Below are 25,483 nucleotides of genomic sequence, written 5' to 3' on the forward strand. Positions count from 1 at the left end.
TGCCCACCTGTCTGCCCCCTTGCTGTAACTGCTCCTCCTCCCCCCCCCCGGGTTGGAAAAGGAAGAGGATGTCTTCTCCACTTGTCTGCATCTACTTCAGCTCTTTCCAACCTAGGGAATTGGATCAATAGAGACTGGTGCATTGCCAGGGAAGGGGGAACCGCATTTGACCTGCTGCCCCAGGTGTCATGAGTTCTTGGGCTGGCCTTGGAGGTTCTCTCTAGTTTGCTATACATAAAATTATTGATGCAAGGCTAGCAGGATTCCCCTCCAAATTTCTAGGAGTTCTTCAAGTTGTTTCAGAATGGAGCCGTCGTTGGTGGGTGTGCTTTTTAGAACACACTTCATATGCACACAGACGAGGAATCGATTGTGTGTGCAGGGACCAAGTACAGTGGCCAATAGCACAGCTCAATAGTTTGTTACAGAAAGAAGTGGAACACAAGGATGTAGGGGTAGCAGCCAGAACTTTTATTGCGGGGATAAGAATAGCAATGCAACATTAGCTATTGGTATGACTGCACCCTAACCACCAGCAGTTTCCAGGCAAAAGAAAGAGTAAGGAAAGAGCTGGAAGTGGCTTTTTGGATGGGGATCAGATGGATCCATCTTGTGCAATGAAGGTTTAACAGTTGTGTACCTGCAGCACCTCTGAAAATCTCTGTTATTCTGTGTCTGGTGAACAAGCCCCTGTCCCAAGGACAGCATGCTGCTCTGATTGAATCACCCAGTTTTGTGACATTTCAGAGAACTCTGACTGGGATTCTCTTAGGAGGAGAAGCCAAAGTGAGAGTGGGAGCAACATGCACGCACACATCCCACGGTGTTTCTAACCATGTTTTAGAAGACGGTTTCTCTGTGCAAGGAACTGAGCGGGGGAAAGAAAAGAGAATTGCTCAGCTTGACGGATGGATACTCAGCATTTAAAGCAGACATTTTCAGCAAGAAAACCTGTGTAAATGAGAAGCAGTAGTTTGCAAGAAAAACGGTGAGTCTCTTTCCTTGCAACTTGGGCTGCAATCCTATACATTCTTGGGAGGAAGCCCCACTGGAACTTACTTCTGAGTAGGCATGCAACTTAGAAAGGTTGAAATGTGATATTCAAATGAAATGTGGCCACGATGTTATTTTCCAGGCAAGGCTTCTCTAAACTAGCCTATAAGAAGGAGGGGTGGGGGTGCCATTGCGCTGAGTGTGGCTTTCCTTCAGGCCTCTGGGGTCCAAGCTCCCTTGACATCAGTTCACTTCCAAAGTACGGCTGGTTGTGCTCTTCTGGCAGGTATCCAGCACCATGTGCACATGTAATCAAGCGTACCGCGTGTCATGCATCCAAATAAAAGAAATAAAAGGTTGTCTGGCAGAGCCAGCCAAGTGTTAATGAAACGAGAGAAGTCTATCGCATGATTAGCTCACACCTACTGGATGCAAGGGAGGGCACCAGCATGCAGGTCTCTTGTCTTGTGTGCTCCCTGAGGCATCTGGTGGGCCACTGTGAGATACAGGAAGCTGGACTAGATGGGCCTTTGACCTGATCCAACAGGGCTCTTATGTTCTTATGTTCTCCAGCCAAAAGAGAATCACATTCAGAGTTTTCCTGACTTGGCCTTGATATCAAGGGTCAGATGGAGAGAAAGGATGGTCAACCCACTTTGGATATTGGACCAGATTATACCTGACACGGTCTTACAGTGCCAGCTTGCAACATAACCAATCAGAGAAGTTGATGTCACTTTAGGGGAGGCGACAGCTTGGACTCAGCGTGAATGGAAATATTTTGTATGGAGAAACATCAGTTCATGTGAGCATGTCCACCTGTTGTCCAAAGCATTACAGCGCAGATGCTGGCTTAGCAGCACCTAAGTCTAACTTTCACTGATCAAAGTCCTTATTTGACACCCAAGTTTTCTGTGGATGGGAACATTTACTACCTGTAAATAGTGAAGTACACAGCAGGTAGTGCTTCAACTGCAGGTTATGACTAGGGTCCAAAGTACTCCTTAGCCGCACCCAAGGCCTTGGCAATGCCCAGTGGATTTTTGACATTTTCTTTTAAACAGTTCACCTTCAGCCACATCACAAACAGCCTTAGAAACCTCCTCAGTCTCAGAATAAGTTTGTGGAACGAGGTGGCAGTTGCTGTTTGAGAATGGTCAAGCCTAAAGTTCTCTTTGGATTGTGGAACTAGTTGGATAGTGAGATGGCATTCTGAGAAATTGATACACTGTAGGTAAGATGAATCTTTGTTTCTCCCCTCTGCCTCATCTCCCCATGACGTTGCTGCTTATCAGATACCAGAACTACAAGGTTCCTAATTGTTATTTTTCCCTTCTGTATAGAGAGAAAAAATAATATGAAAGGGATTTGACCGCTCTGTATTAAGAAATGTTTGCATTTCGCCTCATACTGAGCATGTTAAATGGATGTCCAGCAGAATTATATTTTGCCTTTTTTTGTTTACTTTGAAGTAAAAAGCTAATTGATACAAAAGTAGAGCCAATTCATTTGAAAGTGAAAAATGGATCCTAAATGCACTAAAAAGAGATAATGAAACCTGTCTAGATTAGATGTTGGGGCCTTTTTTTGGGTACTATACTCCTTGTTTTCATTATTATTTTTAAACAGGAGAAACAAATATATTTTTGTATCTAATACTATCAATCATATTGTATTATTTTTCAGGACATTGGTTCATTATTTCTAGTTTCATAGAGGTATTCATTTATAACTGTTCCCTCTTAAAGTAGCAACTTTATTTTATTTTTCAAAACTTGAGTTCTCATTTGTGTAAAATGGGGTGTTCAAACTTTTTGGCAGGAGGGCCACATTATCTCTCTGACATTGTGTTGGGGACTGGGAAAAAAGAATTAATTTACATTTCAAATTTGAATAAATTTACATAAATGATTATATCAGAGCTGAAACTTAAATGGATGAATGAAAGTCTTGCAATAGCGCAAGGCCTATAAAAGGCCTTGCGCAAAGCAAGGCCAGCCTTTCCTTTGCTGCCGCTGCTGCATCACAGATGTGAAACAGCAAGCAGTGGAGGGAGCCCTCATCCCACAGCTCACATGAGTGGTCAAATAGTTGGCCATCACACTGAGAGCAGCTGCATCAGGCCAACGTAGGCTTCAGTAAGTCTCCAGAGGTCCAGAGACATTGGAGGCGGGGAGCTCCATGAGGGCTGGATTGGGTGTCCTCGAGGGCCGCAAGTGGCCCAGGGCCAGGGTTTGGACACCCCTGGTGTAAAAGAAGATTATCAGTGCAATCCTGTGCATGTCTACTCAGAAGAAAATCCTATGGAGTTCAATGATTCATACTCCCAGGAAAGTGCACACAGGATTGCAGCCTATGCTTTCTCATGACTATTTGTTGATTAACGTATAATCCACAATATAGCTTCTTGTTGATCCATTCGTGTTTTAAAATCTGTCTTTTTTCCTATGGGTTTATATGGTATATTTGCGTTATTTTTTAAATGATTGATATTTATTGTTAAATATATCTTTTGCACGTATAACAAAAATGGCAACCTATACTGGGACCAGGAATGGCCTGAGCAGCTGTGTGCTGAATCGGGACAGGTCCACTTTCCTTCTATGAGGAAACTCCCCACAAACAAGCATTGTGCACTTATCCCACCACTGCCGCCTCCGCCTCCTTGCCTTCCTTCTCACCAATCTGGCAGGTAGGTGGATAAAATGAGGTGACGTGTAATGAGGCACAGTGAGCCCCCCTTTTCATCTTCAAGACCAGTGTTTCTCAAACTGTGGGTCAGGACCCACTAGGGGGGGTCGCGAGCCAATTTCAGGTGGGTCCCCATTCATTTCAATATTTTATTTTTAATATATTAGACTTGATGCTATCATGATATGTGACTGCATTTGGAGAAATGTTGCAGACCTGTACTTTTAACAAGCTACTATATATTCTTCTAACAATGATGGTCAATGGGGTTTAATCCTGGGTAGGATTGCAGCCCAGGATTGTTAAAAATTTTCCTGCTTGATGATGTCACTTCCAGTCATGACATCACTTCCAGTGGGTCTTGAAAGATTCTCATTCTAAAAAGTGGGTCCTGGTGCTAAGTGTGATAGAACCACTGTTCTAGACTCTAGAGCAGGGGTCTCCAAACATTTTGCCCAGAGGCAGCATCAAATGTCTGGCATGGTTTTGAGGGCCGAAAAAAAATTTAAATATAAAATTTATATAAATATATTAGAGATGGAATTTAGAAGTGTAAATAAATGAATGAATGGGCTCATTCATTCAACCTCTCTGGCCCTTAGAACACCCTCCAGATGCAACCAGAACATAGTTCCAGTCATATTTGGCAAAGTGGGCCAAGGGCTTTCAGGGGACAAGAGGCTGGCTGCAGGCTGGATAGAGGCTCGCTGCAGGCCGCATCTGGCCCCCTGGCTGGGGTTTGGAGACCCCTGCTCTAGAGCATCAGGGCTGCCTCTTCCATCTTGTTTTGCCTGGTGGAACAAGCAGGAGGAGATGGCATTGGATCTGAAAGTATTAGAAAGGAGGCACGAGATGGCCCTGCCTCATTTGCTTTCTCCCCCGTCTGACCTTCCTGCTTAGCAGGCAAAAGAAAGGGCTGCTACACCTTGCAGCTCCACTGCTGTAATCTCGCTCCACTTCGTGTCTGTGAGTCAGAAAAGGATCAGAGCACTGGTTGAAACAGCTCTTTCAGTGACAGGCTTGAAGAGGGTAGAAGACATGGGGTGCAGCTTCTCCCCCCACCCCCCACTTGCTGCTCAGAGTGGCTACTTCAGTCAGCCTCATGGCTAGGACAGCTCTAGCTGAGCCTGAACAAGTGTTATAGCAATGAGTAATACTGTACCCAGGGCTGATTCTGTTTTTGAACCATCTTTGTAGTCATTTTTTTGAGCAGTGAATGCCTGAAATGCATTGCGATGATATTATCACGTTGTTTTTGGAATAAATATGTCTGTATCTTTTGCGAGTTTCAACTACATTTTTTTCTGTAAGATTCACCAGTGCTTGCATGTTTTATGCATAGCTACTGTGGGCAGATACCATCACTTCTGCATGTTTCATCTCCTTTACTGAAATTCCAGTTTATAACACTTCTCCATCTCCTTGGAGGCGCATTTATTCCAGTTTGGTTAAAATCCCTCCCTTGGAGTCATAGCACCAATCTGATTTGGAGAGTCCTATTTCTTTAGTAGGTATGGAGCCTTCATCTGAACACTAATAAACTTAAATTCAGAGTACTTTTGAATTATCAGCACTTGTAGAGAGGTGTTGGGGAAACTGTCCAATGTATAATTAAGGGCAATATCCTGAATCCATCTGGACAGGAAGGGTAGAACCTGAAGATGCATATTGTGGAGATCACATGCCCTTTATCATGTGGATAACCAGTGGAGCTGATTTGTGGTTAAAAATATAATCCAAACCAGCCCAGTGACACAGTGGCAGACCTCCCCTTGACGTACCCTGGAAGCTGCCCCCCTGCATGAAGCCGCCACTGCCCCCCCCCCACTCACCTGGACTGACACAGAGCCTTGCACAGCTCCAGGAGCAACGGGAGAAGCCATCTCAGTCTTCTTTGTGGTCTTAAATTGTGCTTCCGGAAAACCAGAAGCACAGTTTCTGACCATGTTGGGAGCCTCATTAAGGCTTCCTGCGTGGTCCTGGAGTCACGCAAGTTCTGCGCCTGGGGCATTTGCCCCATTCATCTAATAGGAGGTCTGCTGCTGCAGTGACAAACAGCAGCAAAATTATCGTTGTCTGCAGTCCTATCCAAACTTACCCAGGATTAAGCACCATGGACTATCATGGGACTTACTTCTGAGTAGACATTTATAGGTTTGGGCTCTGAATTACGTGCATATCCTAAGTAAGGGTTCGAATATTCATAAACAGATTTGTTTTGTTTTGTTAGGCCCATCTTTGATCTCTTGGAGTCAGCAGGGATCAAAATATTATACAGGTTGAGTATCCCATATCTGAAATGCTTGGGACCAGAAGTGTTTCAGATATTGGATTTTTTTTCTTTTGAATTTTTGAATATTTGCATATACAAAGTAAAACATCTTGGGGATGGGACGCAAGTCATAGCATGAAACTTATTTGTGTTTCATATATGCCTTATACACATAGCCTGAAAATAATTTTATACAATATTTCAAATAATTATGTGCATGAAACAAAATGTGTGTACATTGAAAGATCAGAAAGCAGTGGTGTTACGATCTCAACCACCTATATGGACAATGGTGCTCAAAATGTTTCAGATGTTGGAGCATTTTGGGTTTCAGATTAGGAGTGACATTCAGATTATTCTCAATATCTCAACTTGTATAGTCAGCAGACATAAGAATCATGTTTATTATTTAGAATATTTATATACTGTTTTTCAATACAAAAGTGTGCAACATGGTTGCACAGGTAAATGAAAACATCGTTCCCTGTCTTAAAGGGGCTCACAAACTAATAAAAAAGATGCAAGGGAGGCACCAGCAATAAACCACTGGAAAAGATGATGTGTTGTAAATGAAGCAGAACATTTGCTCCGTTCGCCTGCTAAATATAAGAGAAGTATCACTTCAAATGTGATTCTTTATCCATCTAGATCACAATCCGGAGACAGACCGTAGTGCATGGAGAGCAAGAATTTTTGTTCCTTGGCATTTTTGTGAAGATGATTTCCATTATCAGCTTGGCTCTAGATCTCATATTTTTGTCAGTTTTGTCCTGCTGTTTACATATCTGAGACGAGACAGCTATTCTTTGTAATGCCTTATGCCGTCTATGGGGAAAAATTCACATGACACAAGCTTTCTGATTAGACAGTCGGTTCTTGTTTCTTTTCTTCTCTGTGTCTGTTGCCAGAACTTGTGGTGTGCCAGAAGGGACAGACAGAGTGGCAATTCTTCCCTTCAACTCATTGCATCTGTTCATCATGGGTGAACTCCTGCAACAGCTACTTATCCTTCTCGGGGGCATCATTTGTCTGGTTTATCTGGTGAAATGCATTTGGTTTTTGAAATACTTCTTCCCGGGTCTCTGGAGTCCTGTGCCACCTTCTTTTTTTCGGTCGATGGGTGAATGGGCAGGTAAAGGAACTATCCTTGAATCTGTATTGCTATGCTTGGACAATGCTTTGCCACTCTGGTATTCACTGGTACTCTTGGTTTTGTTGTAAAAGCAGGAAGAAGTTCTTCCACTCCTCTTATAGATTCAAAAATAATAATTTGATCGTTCAATTAGATTTGCTCTGTATTTATAGGGGGAAACAAAGCTAAGGGGGTGCAGGGGGTAGCAGTTGCACGGGGCATCAAACTTTAGGGGGGCAACAAGCTGAGCTTGGCACTAGTGACCAAAATTATGAAAATCTTGGTATATGAATAATACCATCATGTTATATATCATTGGGAAGGTAATTTAATGCAGAATGCAATGCAACAAACTGCACTGGAATATCTGTATTTGATCAAAAGGTATGGCCAATTAACCAGAAAAAGAAAATACAACTACCTTGTGGAACAGAAAGTGGATTTGCTTAATTCCAAACTGACCTATGAGACTGATTGTTCTGAGTGCCAATGAGATGTTATTATGGTACATGGATAATTACTTTTTATTTATTTACTTAATTAAATTTGATTTTGTCATGCAGGGGGGGCTACAAAATCTTCTTTGACCCCAGGTAACAGATATATGCCTTAGCTATGCCACTGACTGTGGGGAGGCAGCAGAGCAAGTTGGGAGGGGAGGAGGTGGGTTCCTCCCAATTTTCACTTTTTTAAAAGCATGGGTGTGACGTCACTTCAGTTGTGACATCACTTCCAAGGCAAAATTTTCAACTTGGCACCAGGCTACACGATCATTAGCTACGCCACTGAAAACAGGCATGTCCACTATCACTGATGTTTTTACATACAGGAGAATATGACTCTCTATAGCTCAGTTCTTCAAGCAAAAGGCATTGCACATATAGTGCAGTCATGAATGTGAAATCATTTTAATTCAGATCTGTCCAGAGCTGAACAGTCTACAAGGCAAGCTTTGCCTCCTTTGTCCCCTAGAACAGCTTTAAGCCGCCGCCCCCCAATACCAAAAGCTTTCAGTTTGTTCAAATGCACTAGAAATTATGGCTGCTCCCATTTTAGCTTATAAGGTATCTTGCTAGGAGTCAGTCTGAGTTTTGCCCCAGTAGATTTATCCATTAAACTGCAATTCAAAGAAAGCCCCTTTTAGGCATGCCTAAGAGCTACGTCCTTATTTTTTCTTAACTGCGCTCTTCACTATGCATCCGAAACGTAGCTTTTGAAGTCTAACAAGTTTCTGCCAAGAATTTTGACAAGTCACAGATTCAATTGCAGGAGACTAAGGGTGCAATCCTGACTTGCCCTTGGGGTGGCGCAAGTCCCTTGCACTGGCCCAAGAGGATCACAAACGTGCCGTAAGGCATGTTTGCACCTCCTTGGGAGTCAGCTGGGCTGGTGTGCAGAGGCTAAATTCAGAGTGAGCCTTGCGTTGGCCAAGCTCAGCTGACACAAGGCTCTGCAGAAGGCAGAGAGCAGGCGGGGAGGAGGCAGGAGGGAGGTGTTCTGGGGCAGAGGGTGATCCCAGGGGCTGGTGGGTGGGGAGCGGGAGGTGGGGCTAGGATCTGGCTGTTATCAAGAAAACAGGAACACATAAACCAATAAGTTCAAAATGCAAGAAAGAACAAAGCAGCTAAATGTTTTACTTCTTTTTGCCTTTTGTTCCTTCAGTCATCACTGGAGCAGGGGATGGAATTGGAAAAGCCTATTCATTTGAGGTAAGAGGTGTGCATACACAATGGCCTAGTGTGTCCATGGTGCTTTAGAGCATTCAAAAGGCTTCATACATTTTTATGCACAGCGCTGTAAGATACAGTAGCACATCTCTACCTAGCAGATGGGGAGTGGTAGCTGAGATAGTAAGATTGCTCCGGGTCACCTAGTAATTTCATCTGACACATGAAATCAGAGCATGGAGATTTCCTGCACAACGGTAAATTCCTCTTATTGCTAGGACCAAAGTTATAACCCGTCCCAATGAGGATTGTGTGCTCCAGCTCTCAGAGAATCATGGGATTATCCAGGACTGGCCCAATAGCACCTGGTACCTGAGGTGGCATGCCAAAGGCTACCTCCTCCTTACCTGGTGAAAGTCCACTTCCTGGACTGAAAACAAAGAAGAGATCAGAGCAGTAGAGCTTAGAGCTGTCTTTCGGAGAGTACTGCTTTGTTCATAACAGTGAAGCCAAATAAAGAGAAGCTTCCGTGTAATGCCCAAGAACCACAGCAGATAGATAGATAGATAGATAGATAGATAGATAGATAGATAGATAGATAGATAGATAGATAGATAGATAGATAGATATGAGAGAAAAATGTTCTTGATTATGATCTTGAAGACCAAGATGATAACTAGGGTGACATCGTGACAAGTCCTGCTACTTAAGATTATTAATTTATGAAACACCTACATCTATATATCTATATATACATCTACATCTAAATATTTATATATTTATAATATATATTTAAATATATTGTATTTATATATATATTGTATTTATATATGTGTGTGTGTATACATATAAATTTTATATATAAAATTTTATATATAATTATAAAAAATAATTTTATATATAAAATTTAATCTATATAGAAAAAATTCAGGCCTTGTTCTCATGCTTTCAATCTGTAGACAGAATACGCTACAGATGTGAAGGGATGGGGCAAGAACAGAAAAATACCTGTCAGTTACCTAACTTTTTCAACTATAGGAGCATTTTCACACTTTGGCCACTAGGAGTCAGAATTTCCTAGTTCATTAGTTCAGATCAGGCAACTAGAAGTCTACCCACTGGTTGATCCAGCTGCATGGGAGTATTCCAGGAAGTTGGGCCTACCTGGACAAATGCAGCAAGCAACTGAGAATGAATATGTCAATACAGAATGGTCAGGGACTTTTAGTGATGGGGAGTTCTGTGCAAAACGTCATTTAACTAAGGACATTTTACTACAATCTTCCAACTGAAAATGCTTCCGTCACAGCACCCCAGACCTGCAGTTTTAACAGTATTAATGCATTGAAAATTTGTCTTTGTAGTTGGCTAGACGTGGATTAAATATTGTACTGATAAGCAGAACGCTTGAAAAATTGCAGAAGGTTGCCTCTGAAATTGGTAAGTCTCTTTAACATGTGAACACTGTTGCCTTCAAGGTCTCTGTCAACGCCCAACTTTCTCAATATATGAGGGCTGTTCACACATTATATTGTATATGGGTACAGGTGACTGTACTAGTTTATATATGTTTGTGTGAATGACCATATATGCATTCATTGCATATATGAATCCAGGGACTGGACCTCCTCAAATGTTAGTGCAGTTAAATGCCCTTCAGACATTATTGAAGTCATTGCACCTAAATGTTTCGGGGTGTGCAGGCAAGCACTGCCACCAAGCCAACATGCTCCAAAGATCCCCCAACCACAATGAATACAGCATATTTTTGCAGCAACAGACATGATATCTGGGGAGAGATTCTCTCCTCTTTAGGAATCACATAAATCACTGTTCTCATGATTGATGGAGGTGGGTTTTGTAGTGCATTAGCACCAGAGTGGCGGCTTGCTGGTGTGCTTTTGCTGCCCCCTGCCACTCATCCAGATACACACTTCAATAACAACTGAGAAGAGCTATTGTGCAGTCTTAGTTGGCATCCTTCAGTCTCGGAAGACTATGGTGTCACGCTCTGAATGGTGGTTCTGGAACAGAGTGTCCTCTCCAGTGCGCGAAGCCTGGGTAAAGTAGGTATGGAGGATAGGCTGTTACCCATGCAGCAAATCCCCCCTCTCCACGTCGCTGAAATGGTCCAATGGAAAGGCAGAGGCCAATACGGTTGGTTCCAGCGGCGTCGCAGGAGTTGCCAGAACGTGACTGTGCTCAGCCATGAACTGCCTCAGGGACTCCGGCTCCGGATTTTGCCTCGAGGTTGACTCCTGAAGCCTTTTCCATAACTGGATGTAGCCACAAGGCAGTGGAGGTTTGGGATCAGAGTTTTCCTTCTCTCAGATGAGCTGCCTTCCCAGGCTGACGAGCCCCATCTACCCGGTGGCTGTTTAGTCGCCTCTTACAACAAGTACAGCCAAACTGAGGGCCTATTCTTATCCCCAGCCCCCAGGGGATAGTAAGTAAGTGCAGTAAGTGCAGATCCCCAGTAAGTGCAGTCTTACTGAAGAACAAAATGTACAAATAACTGAATGAACACACCCTATACACAGATTGTACATGCATGCAATGTAATGTGTGCATAAATGACCCTATCATTTGCTTCTGTATTTAGCTCCAAAAATCTACTAGTGAGGGATACTTCAGGACAAGTAGGTTTTCAGCAAGCTCACTTATGGGTCTACACAGGATTATATGTAGGGGAGTTGTATGTCTGTACACATACATGGTGGAGCAGCAGCTGACAATGGCTCTTCAGCAAGTCTTCCCTTCAGTTGTTGCTGTGACAGGTAGAGTGGCAGCCTGTAAACACACATGTGATGACTCCATTAACTCACCTTTCAGAGAAAAGTATTTTGCCTTATCCCACAGCCCTATGAACCTTTTTGCTGGCAAAGAAGAGTTGATATACAGGTTCAGCCTATTTATACACGGATTTTTTATACACAGATTTGACTCAACACGAATGGCCCCTGCAAATGAGAAGGAATGTGCTGATTCCTGGAGAAGGGAAAAATGCACCCCTTTAAAATCAGTTTAAAAAACTGAACAGTCCTTTAACAATAGCCTCCTTAATGAGAGAGAGAGGGCAGCTGGCTGACAATCCATCAATGCCTCTCTCTCCAGCGGCCCCTCCCTGCCCCAGCACTTGAAAGAAAGGCGATCACTTTGCATTGGTGAAGGGAGGGGCTGAGTGAAGCTTTCTAAGCTCTTAGAGGTGGACTGGTTGATGGATTGTCTTCTTAATGACTCTTATCTTACAGTCAAAAGGTCAGCAAGGCTGTTTTTAAATCACTGGAGCAAAGAAACGTTGTTTTTTAAATGGATTTGCTATAGTGCATTTTTTGCCATCCAAATGAGTGCTTGGAATGGAACCCACAGGAATAATTAGTCTCAACCTGTAGATGGAAATGTGTTGGTCGTCCACTACATGTCTCCCAGTAAGCAGCTTAATGTTTAAATGCATATCTCTTGCATATGGGAACAAGCAAAGGACAATTTTCAGCATAGTCCATTACATATTTACAGGTACAAATCACTGCTTCCAACATTATACTGTAGGTGGGCATACAGCAAGGTTGTATGTAGGTATACTGAAGGTGGGCATACAGCAAGGTATGTATGCCATACAGGTGGGCATACAGCAAGGTTGTCTACTAAATACAGTGTGAGCAACCTCGAAGTCAGGGCGCAATCCTAACCAACTTTCCAGCACTGACTAAAGGGCAATGCAGCTCCGAGGTATGGAAACAAACATTCCCTTAGCTTGAGGAGGCCTCTGTGACTGCCCCCCAACTGCAGGATGCTGAACATGCCCCATTAGCACAGCTATGTCAGAGCTGGAAAATTGGTTAGGATTTGGGCCTCGGTGGTTTCCAAACTGTGGGTTGGGACCTACTGGTGGGTCGCAACCTGGTTACCAAAGGGTGATGGAAAGATTAGATAACTAATTGCCTCAAGCCCTGAGGCTATTCAGAAATCAGATACTGTAACTGGTAATTACCCTGCAAAGAGCTCAGCTCCTGCAGTTTGTAAGCATGTGTAAATAGTAAGTAAGTAAAGTAAGTAAGGAAGATAAATGTTTTAGGGTCTTTTTCTAGTTGTTATTACTTACAATTAAATGAATATTATTTCTTTCTAGATCTCCACCCTGGGTCCCTTTTTGGGAGAAGGGTGGGATAAAAATAAAGTTTTATTATTATTATTATTATTATTATTATTATTATTATTATTATTATTATTATTATTATTATTATTATTATTATTATTATTATCTCCTTTCTTTAAAGTCTGGTCTAATTAGGTGGGTCCTGACAGAAAGTTATTTTAAAAAATGGATCCTGGTGCTAAAAGGTTTGGGAACCACAGCTCTAAGTGCGTAGAATTAAATGCAAGAACTCATGAACTTTTGCAATGTTAACAGTTTGTTGTGTGTAAGAGTCCTGATGTCACAAAGTGACCAAGGACATGGCAACCACACAGCAGTGCATTAGCAGAGAAATTGTGAGAGAACACAGAAATGAGTTTTATTTTTATTTTTTTTTCAAATGCAGAGCAGACTACAGAGAGAAAAGTGAAAATCATACAAGCTGACTTCACCAAAAGGGACATCTTAGATCATATTGAAAAACATCTTCAAGGACTAGAAATTGGAATATTGGGTCAGTTGCCCATGAATGCTTCGCAGGAGTTCAATTTAGACTGCCAGGAGAAATTATTGTTTCTATGGTTTCCTAATAACGAGTTAATAAAATGTGTATCAGTCTTTGACGATGCAGATGTGAAGAGTTTTGGAAAATTCCATGTATTGGGTATTTCGTTAGGGATCCCCGCAGACAGTTGCTGGCCTGACCCAAACGCTGTTTGTGCTTGAAGTAGCACCACAGCAACTTCTCCCCATCTTCTCCTGTCCCTCCTGATCATGGGGGGGGGGGGAAGGCAGAGGATGGGGGAAGAGACATGGAGGAGTACAGTGGTGGTGGGTTAGAGTATCTTTGTTATAGCCAACCATCACCACTCTAACTTGGAAAAGGAAATGTGGAAGAGTATAGTGGGAGGAGCTGAAAGACGAGGAGTATTGGCAGTGGTGGAAGTGCCACCACCAGATAGGGGAGGGTGGGGTGTGGCGATAGTGACTGAGGCTGGTAATGGCCCTCTAAAAACAGCTGGTAGGTGTGAAGTGCCACATGTCAATCCATCACCCAAAATGGCACGTCACTGCACTTCATTAGTGGGCCAGCTATGGACTTGCCACTAGCTTCCTGTGTCACCCTCCAAGTACTCTCAGAAGGCTGCAGTTGGGTTTGGGTGCCAAAAGCCTATTTGGGTGGCCTTCAGCAAGTAGTGAGCAGCAACAATTGACAGTCATTGAAAAAGCAGTGCAGCTGCCCAGACCAAAATGCACAAGTCTATGTGAATTTGGCATCTATTGTGGCTTCCCAAGTCAAGTTGGCCAGCAGTTGGACTGCTTACAAGACTGAGATTGTGTTGAACATTCATGGAGGCCAATCCTGTGTTATTACCTCAACCTCATCTGATCACCTCATCTCATGTCAGTTGATTTTGCCTGGCCCTCATCAGTTATGCGATCTGTGGCTAGTTTTATATCATGTAAAAATATTGTCTCTCTTCTGTGCAAGTTAAACAGCTACTATACCTTAAAAACACCCCTATTAATTTTCTGATGCTACTTATTGTGCTTCCTTTTATTAGTTAACAATGTTGGAATACTTCCTACCCCCTATCCAAACTGTTTTCTGAGTGGACCAAAAAATGATGAGGTAAAGATCATTTCACAATAGGTATGTATTCTTGAAAGCCATTCCTAAGCCAACACACCCCATTCCTAGAAATATAAATTCTCCCAAAGTAAGTGGACAGAATTTAAATAAACTTTTTGATTAAGGTGTTCAATTCATTGGTGCCTGATAGTCTGATCCAGTGCAAATTCCCCTGCTCTGGTGCAGCAGTGCTGGCATGGCTTGCACTGCAACCTGCGGAGGAATTTTGCAGGCAAGTGCTCTCCCCTAGTGCTTGTCTCCTTGTCCTGGGGTAAACCTCAGCAGCTGAAATGGGGCAACTCAGAATTGTGCAAATTAAATTGCTGGTACAAGTTTGCATTGCCCCATCTTGGCATATTGGGCCCAGGAAGGGGGATAGGATGTGGTGCTTGTTGCTGTTGCAATCTTGCACCCTCCTGGGCCCAATCCACCCTCACCCGCCCTCCATGTTACACCCGTTCTCTCTTCCCCCCGTCCTTCTCCTACCCCTGCACTGCTCGGCAGGAACTTACCTGCTCCAGCGCACACTGCCCGTTCTGCTGGCATGCAAGGACAAGCAATTGTGCTTTATGGCACATTTGTGACAACTAGCACTGGTGAAATACATGCTGTGCCAGTGCACACACCAGTTAGGAATGGGACGTGAATGTATTTTGGTGAAGTTTCATTAGATCCAAACACAGCATTTCCATCAATGTAATGGCCTAGTTGAACTTAGCCAACCACATTTGTTACATTTTCTATTTTTCCTGCAAATCATAGTCCCAAAATTCTTTTTAGACACCCCCATCTCTCTATAAAATCTACACACACACACACACACACACACACACACACACACACACACTCAGAAACCTGCAAGCATGAAGAGAAAAAAGGGGATACAACAGAAGTTACTTACAATGCCCAGTCTTATGGTGGACAAGCATTTATAAGAGGAGCATTTAGAAGAGGATGCACACACACTACCACCAAGACCACCACCAGGCCATGTTATACATTCTGCATAATCTATAATTTGATCTTAAATCACACTGGTCCCAGTGAGTAACTATTTACCCTGAGACCATTACCCTGCTGCCTTCGGTACCAGCCAGATTCAAAAGTTATCTGCAGTGGCTATAGCAGCATGATTGATTGGTAGTGATAGTCGAAGAACATGGAATTGACCTGCCGGTTTTTGAGCCAGTAGGAAGTACACAGCTGCCTTCTGCTTCAGCTTGAAACCTGAAACCTGGTTAGCAGAACAAGAACAAAACTGACCTGATTGGACAGCAGCCTCCCCTTGAGCCCAGTTAAAGCACCAGCTAAGAAAGAGATCAAGCTCATTTTCTTAATACATCTGATTTTCCATTATAATGTTACTACAAATATTGTGAAGAAAGAAAGGTGGCTATGACATCTAGGTGCCTGATGCAGAAAATACAGGTGTTTTTTGCAATGATACTCCAAAGTCTGCTTCCTGTAGTATACTGTCTCACCCTTACCTAGTAAGGCCAGCTTGTTCAAGCAAAGGAGATATTCTTCAAACTCTGTTGAAGGCCTGTCTGCTTGCACCCCTTAAATGACAACAGTTTTCCACCCTTAAGTATTTTCTTTTGAAGATGTGTTTCAGACTGACTCATCTGACTACATTGTCTTTACTACGAAAACCAGCCTCCACTGTAATCAACATTATTATTCTTTCCAACAGGACCTCATCAACTGCAACATTCTGTCTCTCACGAAGGTATGTACCATGCACAAGTTCAGCATGTGTGAAAATATAGGTATTTCTTGTGTGTGAGGGGATTCCACAAACAACCTTTTCCTTGACCAGGTCCAATGGGGTTTACTCTTAGGCAGGGGTTTCAGCCAATGTATTCTTTGAAAACATCCAGGAAAAAGCTTTTCACATTTAAATGAGTTGCTGTGGGCTACTTTACATCTTGTACATGTTGTAGATTCAAATTGTGTCTTTGCCAAAAACAAAAGAAACCATGTAAGTGAAGTGAAGAGATGCCTTTAAAAGAAAGGCATTATCATTAAAACAAAAAGCCATTCTATTGTCATACATGAATATGTCCTTATTGCCAACAAGGACTTGAATCAATTGCCTAGACTACCAACCATATCCCTTTGACCACACGCCATAGACCAGGGGTGTCCAAACCCTGGCCTGGGGGCCATTTACGGTCTTCGGGGATGCCCAGTCTGGCCTGTAGGGAGACCCCAGTCTCCAATGAGCCTCTGGCCCTCTGGAGACTTGCTGGAACCCGCACTGGCCCAACATGACTACTCTCAGCGCAAGTGCCAACTGTTTGGTATGTAAATTTATTTTAATAAATGTAAATTTATTCAAATTTTATATTAGGCACTGGTCTAATATATTAAAAATAAAATATTGAAATGAATGGGGCTTACTTAGTGGGTCCTGACCCACAGTTTGAGAAACACTACTTAGACAATTACATCATAGGAAGCCCAAAGAAGAATAAGAAAAATATAGTCCATATTCTAAGCAGGTATGGCAGCTGAATTTCTAATGGATTCAAATAGGCTGAACCCACAAGAAACAAACAACACACAAGAAACACTCTGCTTGATTTTTTTTCCATCACTCTTTCATAAATGGTGGCTAGTCAGAAGCAGTAAAGAAACTTATGAACAGGGTATGATGGAGGGAACAGCTCCCTGATATTCACTTCCACCTTCCAGTAATCAGAGGTCAACTACCCCTGAATATGGAAGTTCTGCTTTTAGCTACCACAACTCATTGACACTGATCAATCTCTTCTCCATGAATCTAGTTAGTTCTCTTTCCTTGGTTGTCTTTGGAAAAAATCATTCTTTTTAGTTTAGATGGATTTTGTTCTTCGTGCCAGTTGTGACACAACCTAGTCATCTTCTCTCCATCCAGGCATACTTAGAATGTGTTGCCTCGCAATCTAGGCCAACTGATTAACCTGACAATTAACCAGTGCAATGTGCTCTTTAGTTCATCACAACCTCAACCAATCTCCCTTTAAACATGGTATAGAGCACCTATCATATTCACTGGGAATGGAGGGAAAAGTTGACTACCTAAACTCTGCTTAAACTCACACTTAGGCTGCAACCCTAAACACAGTTTCCTGAACAAAATAGAACTTACTTTTGAGTAGACCTGGTTAGGATGGTGCCCTTAGTTGTACAAGTTGTACATGCTCTTGGCAGTTTTCTGTTCACTGAGTTATCTAAATAGCTTGTGTGTTCTTTTTCAGAGCAGCTGCTGACAGCTGCTCATTTGGCATCTGCTAAAAGAGAGCAACAGTTTTTCAAATGCACAGTGATGAGTTGGCTACAAACCATACATCCAAATTTGTACCTGGGTTGAGTTGTTTTAAACAGCAGCATTCCTGTTCATTGGAACTTCAGCCAGTATTGTTATAGTTTCATAGACAAGGCTGGCCCATTCATGAGGCCAACTGAAATGTTGCATCAGTCAGCAGATTGGTGCAGGAGTCCACTTCTGCCTGTCCAATCACCACTATTGCTGTGGTTCCTCTTCCCACTCCCTGGAAATGAAAGGAGGGGAGAGAGTAGAAGAGGATGTGTGGAGATGCTTGTTGAGCAAATGCATCTCTCTAGCCCACTATTCTCCTTCAAACGTCCTCTTTTGCTTCACCCTGTCTTCATTTCCATGTTAGAGAGTGGGAGAAGCAGAGGTTGGGACATCCGCAGGTAAGGGGGAGCAGAGATTGGCATGCCACCGCAGGCACCAAGAGGGCTTGCGCCAGCCGTGGTTACAGAAAGCTTTGATCCTCAGACTGTCCTCCTTGAACTGAAAGGTGTCTCTCCACATTGCCTTATTATTTTTCATCACATTTTCCCCACTGTCTAATTATTCAATTTGCACTGCCTGTGCCCCTCTTCCACAACATGTCCTAGAGGAACATGGTTACCAGAGACTTGAGGTTGCTTTCCTTGTCCCACTTCATTCTGGTTCCTAATTCCTGTGCCTCCTACTCTCTCCGTTATGCACCTTCTCCAGCAAACATTTTTCTTTTGGGCATTGGAGTTGGTGCCTTTGAGTGCATTCATGCAGCATATCTGACGTGGAAGCTGCATAGGAAACATGTTACAATTAAATATGCCTTCTTTTTTTCTTTCTTAGATGACACAGATAATTTTGAAACAGATGGTGCTAAGGTAATTGTTTTGTTTGAAGAGGGTTTTGGTGGGTTTTAAAAAAATAATAATAATAAGCTTTCCAGCTTAGAAACATAAGAAAAACTCTGCAGATCAAGCCAAAGGCCCCTCTATCCCAGCATAATTTCCCACAGTGACCCACAGTATTTATTATAAGGGTGGATCCAGCAGCAGTCATGGACACCGGATCTTATCCCCATTTTTTTTGTGCCAGGCAGTGCAGGGGGTGGGAGAGAGTGGGGAGGGGGTGTTTTGGGTGGTGGAAGATGGATCAGGCCTGGGAAGGGGGTGGGATCAGCCACAGACTTGCACGCCACATCCTAACCTCTATCCCTGGCCTGAGCAGCCTTACGTGTACTGCTCGGATTTGTACCAGCTAAATTGCTGGTGCAGCTCTGAGTAGATTCATAGAGGTGGCTGGAGCTTGATACAGGATAATATCCTCTTACCCTGAGGTGACCTCCAGCCTGCATCTAGCCTGCACTGGATATAGTGCAGGCCACTGTGGCCTACCTGTTCCAGCACAGGTTAGGATTGGTCTGTTAGGCTGTGTCTTACTAGAAATGAACATCTCTAGTTATGGACATGATCCAACATGATCAAGTCTTACAAAACTATGCAGTGGCATAGCTAAGGGGGTGCAGAGGGTAGCAGTTGCACCGGGCATCAAGCTTTAGGGGGGCAACAAGCTGAGCTAGGGAAAAAAGTGTGAAAATCTTGGAATGTATGAACAATACCATCTATATATCATTGGAAAGGTAATTTAATACAGAATGCAATGAAACAAACCACAGTGGAATATCTTTATTCTATCAAAATTTATGGCCAATTAACCAGAAAATGAAAACACAACTGACTTGTGGAACAAAACATGGATTTGTTTAACTCCAAACTGACCTATGAGACTGTTTGTTCTGCGTGCCAATGAAATGTTATTAGGATACAGCTTGAAACGGGGAGGAGGAGCCAAGAGTGGATGAACAAACATGTCTCCAGGGGCTCCTTGGAGAGGGTCTGTTTTCCCCCAAAAAACTGCAGGTCTGAAGAGGATCTGAAGATCTTTATCAGGAGAGATAAGATCTTTCCATGGTGCAGGTATCTGAGAGTTTGAAAGCCCAACCGGGAGGGCTGTCTTCTCAGAGACCTAATTGTCAGGGACAGTATTGGGGGAGGTGCAGTGTCTGCAATCAAGCTGCTGGCTCCGTGCTAAGATACCATATGGAAGAAAAAGCATGAAGCATAAAGTTTAAGTTGGAAATTTAAGATAAGTAGGTGTTAATATTGTCCCCAGCTTTGATTGACTGATTTGGCTAAAAGCCCTGGATACACCGGAGGCGTTAATGAGAAACTTTTTAAGGATGTTGAAAGTGCTCTTTATCTTTGTAGTGGAATAAATCGGTCGTGGATTATAATTATAAATATAATTTGGTGTGTGGACTAAAATCCAGAATTACTTAATAACAATTTTTTATTAGACTTGAAATAATTTGGACATAATTTTTTGGAAATAATTGGAAATTGGAAATAATTTTTGGAATCGGAAATAATTGGACATAATTTTTTATTAGACTTGAAAGAGTTTTGTCTCCTTGAGACTGTTTCTTTCATTTTGTTTTTCTCCATTAACCGCACTGTTATCTGTAAGAAGAATTCAAAGCATGCCGGTCTGATAAAATGTGGTGGAAGTAAGGAGAATAATACGCTGTGGACATCTTGTGGATTAGAGAGAAATTGCAAGATGGAGCCCCTTCCACATATTTGGATACAAATGATGCTGACAAATATGGAAAAACTGCTCACAATGGGAAGACAGCAGTTGAGTTGGTTTTTGCAGGTTCATGCCAGTTTAGAGACTCTCTCCCATCAGATGGATGTGTGCAAGGAGCAACTGGAAGATGCAAAGAAACAAGCAGAAGATAAACAAGATCAAGGAAGTGAGAAAGCAGAAAGGAAGCTGGCGAGGGACGAAACCAGAAGACTGGACACAGAAAAAAGTCTACAGGATGGAGAGGAGGTGCAGATGGAGATCAAGATAGTTAAGCTGGTCAGAGTAACATGGGTGCACAAAATACAAAATTTGTTGGAACAAGAAGGAGAAAATATATTCCAGTTAACTGGAAGAATGAACATATCTTATATAAGAAAGTGTGGATCTTTTAGATTTTGTTATAGTGATAAACTATTAAAGATGTTACAGGAGAAAAAATGGAAAGTAAGAAAGAAAAAGAAACCTGAGGGTTAACCTGAAGGTTAAGGAAAATTGGAGGATCTTATTTGATTAATAATAATGGTCAAAATCTATTCTAAAAAAAAAAAAATACGAAATTGATATGAATTAGAATGCATTAAAAAAATTGGAAGTGTTAACGTGTAGATGAATTGTTTTATATGTGGTTAATATGTCGAAGAAAAAGAAATGTAACTAGATTGGAGAATTAGATTGGAGTATTGGAAAATTAGATGGGAGAATGGTAAAGAATACATTATAAGAGATGGGTGGTTTTATAATAGTTTGGAAATTAGATCATTTTTATTTGATATTAATGAGTAATTAAATTAGTTGAGATGATAGAAAGTGAATATTTAGAAAATATATTATAGGGAATTAGGAAAATTTATCATATACAAGAAATATATAAATGAAGAGTCAGAAATAGATGGAAGAATTATTTTATATGTTATATTTTGGTAACTAGATTATTTTGTTTTAATATTAATGAGTAATTGAAGTTAGTTTATGCTTGATAGAAAGAGAATATTTAGAAAATATAGTATAGGGCATTAGGGAAAATTTATTATATATTATATAAATAAATTGATAAATTAATAAAAGCTTGAAGTAGATGAGTAGTAGATTAGGAGATATGATATGATCAGTTAGTAAAGGTATATGGTATTTAGCACTCCTAAATGTATGTTATATGTTTGTATGTTTGTGTGTGTCAATTAAAATAAATACATAAATAAATATTTTTTAAAAAAGATACAGCATGGAACCAATAACTTTTAATTTATTTACTTAATTAAATTTGATTTTGTCATGCAGGGGGCGCTACAAAATCTTCTTTGACCCCAGGATGTAGATAGATGCCTTAGGGCGCAATCCTAACCCCTTATGTCAGTGCTTTCCAGCACTGGCATAGCGGTGCCAATGGGACGTGTGCTGCATCCTGCACTTGGGTGTCACTCACGGAGGCCTCCTCAAAGTAAGGGAATGTTAGTTCCCTTACCTCAGAGCTGCATTGCCCTGATGTCAGTGCTGGAAAGCACTGACATAAGGGGTTGGGTTTGCGTCCTTAGCTATGTAACTATCTGGGGGGACGCAATAGAGCAAGTGGGTGGAGAACTGCTGGGGGGAAGAGATGGGTTCCGCCCAATTTTCACTTTATGAAAAGCCTGGGTGTGATGTCACTTCCAGTCATGACATCACTTCTGGGGCAACATTTTGAGCTTGGCACTGGGCTACACAATCATTAGTTACTCCACTGAAACTATGCATGGTGTAGAGAAACTAAACAGAGAGTTTTTCTCTCTATTTTTCAGCATTAAGATCAAAACAAAACTTAAAAGTCTTGGGTGAAAAGAAATAATTTTCACTGAATTTTGCTTTTCATTTTTTTTTTTCCAGAAAAAAAGGCCTTATTTTGAACCTTTCTTCTGCATTAGGCACCTTTCCATGTCCATTGTATACCATTTACTCAGCTTCTAAAGTAAGACTTTTTTTATTTCAGGGTGTGTTAAGTTTAGTGTGTCATGTAAATAGGCTTGCTTGATCTTTGATGTTGGGTGTTTCAGTAATTAGGAAACATGTAAACATGCGCAATCAATGTGGTTTCCATCTCACTCAGTATGTTTAATTTTGTCAATCTAGGTTTTTGTGTACACATTTTCCAAAGCACTTCAAGCTGAATATAAAGAAAAGGGAATTATCATTCAGGTGATTATTTTCAATCTGTTGTTGACTAAGCTCAATCCTCTGAAAGAACCTGGGGAATCTTGGGTCTTTATCATTCCTTTTTTCCTTCCTCATGAAGGAATGCATGAGAAGCTTCATTTTATGAGCGCTGGAGCAGCATAGTAGCTAAGAGACTCATAGCCCAATTGTGTTCACCAGCTATGCCGGTGCAGCACTGGCACAGGGTGTCACAAATATGCCATAAAGCATGTTTGTGGCAACCCATGAGTAAGCAGCACCAGTGGGAAGGCCTGCACCATCCTGCTGGTGCCAAATCGAGGAGTACCACTTGATGGAGCAGGTAAGCTCCTTACTAGTGGTGCATGGGAAGGGTGGAATAGGTGTGGGGAGGGGGGCAGAGCGGGGGCTGGGATTGGCAGCACTGCCCTATGCCACACCCCTGAGGGCTCAGGGCTCCCTGAGGCTTGGAATCTTCAGAAATAGCAAGCACAAGCCACCTCCTAGCTGTGTTCACTAGAAGTGGCTGCACCTGCTATTTCCCTGCACCTCCTGCTGCTTGCCCTAACACACAGTAAGTAAAAGCGCCCCTCACCCCCCCTCCCAGTGACACGATCCTGGGGATCACGCCGCTGCCCTCGCTCCACCCCAGCAAAGGCTTACTTTGGGAGTAAAGCTCCCAAAAAGTTTGATAACCACTGATGTAGAGGATTGTGCCATGAACTACAAAGAAGAACTTCCTGAAATTTACCTCCTCAATGAACTCACTTGCATCATGGTAATATATAAGAAGTGTTTTGCGTGCTCACTACATGCTACGCAAATGCTAAGGATTACTATTCATATATTTGTCCTTTTGTGGCAGACTCTTTTTTCACTACTGTTTTCTAAGTCTATAAGTTAAAAAAAAGCACTCAGGGATTTGTTGATATTGTTATTGAATGTTGTTATATCCCATTTCAGGTGCTGACTCCTTTTGGTGTGTCTACTCCAATGACACTGCATGCAAAGCCTAACCTCTTCACCAAGAGAGCACAAGATTTTGTGAGAGAATCACTAGACTATGTTACATTTGGTGATGAGTCATATGGATGCTTAGCCCATGAAATCTTGGTAATTAATAGATAATAATTATTAATTAATAATTAATTCAGATGAGAAATTGGTACGGTGTTGTGCTCCAACACTAGCATTTAGGGGCTGGTAATGCTTTATAAATGCTACTGCTAGTAGACAAGTGGTTCCCAAACTTTCTGGGAGAGTTTGGGCCATTGTATGTCCTTGCCGGGAAGGGAAGGAGATGGCACTGGCGCTCCTGCAATCGCGCCAGCTCTGGGGACATTGGGGCTATGTTCAGACCCAACAAGGCCCGCAGATGCCCTCTGGAGGGTGGGGGAGGCCTGCGGGAAACCTCTGCAAGCCTCCTCGCACCCTAGAATTGCTGAAAAATTCTCACACGACTCACTTCCAATTTTGTGATGACAACCGGAAGTGGGTCGCATGAGGATTTTTCATTGCTGCTGTCATGGTCACCCCGCCCCTTAAGGGGGAAAGATCAGAGCTTCTCAGGCTGGGTGTCACAACTCCCTAGTTTGAGAACCTCTGCTTCTCGTCGATGCATTTGTCATATAGTCCACATGTGTTGACTGGTTCATGATGGGCCTCTCTGTGGCGTGCACTTTGGCAATTGTTGAACCAGACTAACCACTGACACCAGTAAACGTTTTATAGCACAGCAGTGTATAGCATATGCTTCAACAAAGTCTCAATCCAGCACTGACTGGAACCTTACCCTGATTGCTGGTTTATCATACAATAACTTTCCCTTCCACTTTATCCCTATTAACATTGGTTTTAAATAAATTTTAATCTGCCGTTATTGTCAGAAATGTGACGCTGGTGACCTTTTCCCAGTGTGATGAAACCGGTCTTCACGCCTGAGTTCTAACATGTACCTGTATTTCTTTTATATACTATCTAAAGGGACGCTTCATGCAATGTATTCCTTTGTGGATTCTCCACAGTGATAGAATGCAAGAGACAATCCGAAACACGTTGTCAGGTTATCTGAAAGAGAAATAGAAGAGCAGGTGACAGAGACTTTTCACAGAGAGACTCTCATTTGTGGATTCTGTTGTGATGGTTTGGCGATGAACTCAATCAACTTAAAGACTTTTAACAGATGTAAAAAGAAACCTTCAAAGTCACTGATACTCTTTTAAAGAAAAAAAATCTTGAGTTTGCATAAAATAATAACTTTGGCCTTTGCTATTCTTTTGCGGTCTTTACATTGCAGCTGGTACATCTGGCTTTTTTGATTTGATTAATATCAGTTTTCACAAGATTATTGTAATATTGTTTCACTGGTGCTGGAAGAACTAGTGACCATGTGGAAAGTTTGTAATCTGACGAAAGGATAATGCTACTAAAGATGAAGAGGTTTGGATGGTAAAGGATGGAAGAATATCTGGGCAGGAACTCCCAGTATTTGCCAGCTATATCTAAGGGGAAAGGGTTTTGGATACCAGTGCAAGGCTGGAAAGAGCTGGACAGTATTAGATCTTAGCAACCCTTACTTAGTAGGAATGTCATCTGATTAAAAAAAAAAACCTACTTGATTAATTGCATGTATTTTAGCCAATTAATCACTCAAATTTATTTGGTGTAAAACCAATGTGTTTTTAACCCCATGCAAATGTTGGTTCTGAATGAAGAAGCATTCATAGTTTTTAGATGATGCACACTTGAGTCACAGCAGCTTCAGTGCCAAATTATGAATGAGACCTGGTAAAGTGGCTGGTTCAAGTTGGTGGATTGGTGGGAAGCAATGGATGCATTCTGCAGACCTTGCAGCTGCTCTCCCACCACCACTAGCCA

The 25,483-nt window shown here is 42.1% G+C and overlaps 1 protein-coding gene across 1 annotated transcript; it reads left to right on the top strand.

The window, feature by feature from the left end:
- Positions 1 to 6,934: 6,934 nt before the first annotated feature.
- HSD17B3 (hydroxysteroid 17-beta dehydrogenase 3) lies at positions 6,935 to 24,688 on the top strand. Its single transcript, XM_066617944.1, has 11 exons — positions 6,935 to 7,088; positions 8,751 to 8,797; positions 10,120 to 10,195; positions 13,297 to 13,404; positions 14,456 to 14,523; positions 16,217 to 16,252; positions 18,659 to 18,693; positions 22,322 to 22,403; positions 22,565 to 22,630; positions 23,570 to 23,719; positions 24,590 to 24,688. Exons 1-11 carry the CDS (start codon positions 6,935 to 6,937, stop codon positions 24,686 to 24,688), a joined length of 921 nt encoding a protein of 306 aa, XP_066474041.1.
- Positions 24,689 to 25,483: the final 795 nt, after the last annotated feature.

This window comes from Tiliqua scincoides, chromosome 2 (genome assembly GCF_035046505.1).
Source record: "Tiliqua scincoides isolate rTilSci1 chromosome 2, rTilSci1.hap2, whole genome shotgun sequence".
NCBI lineage: Eukaryota > Metazoa > Chordata > Lepidosauria > Squamata > Scincidae > Tiliqua > Tiliqua scincoides.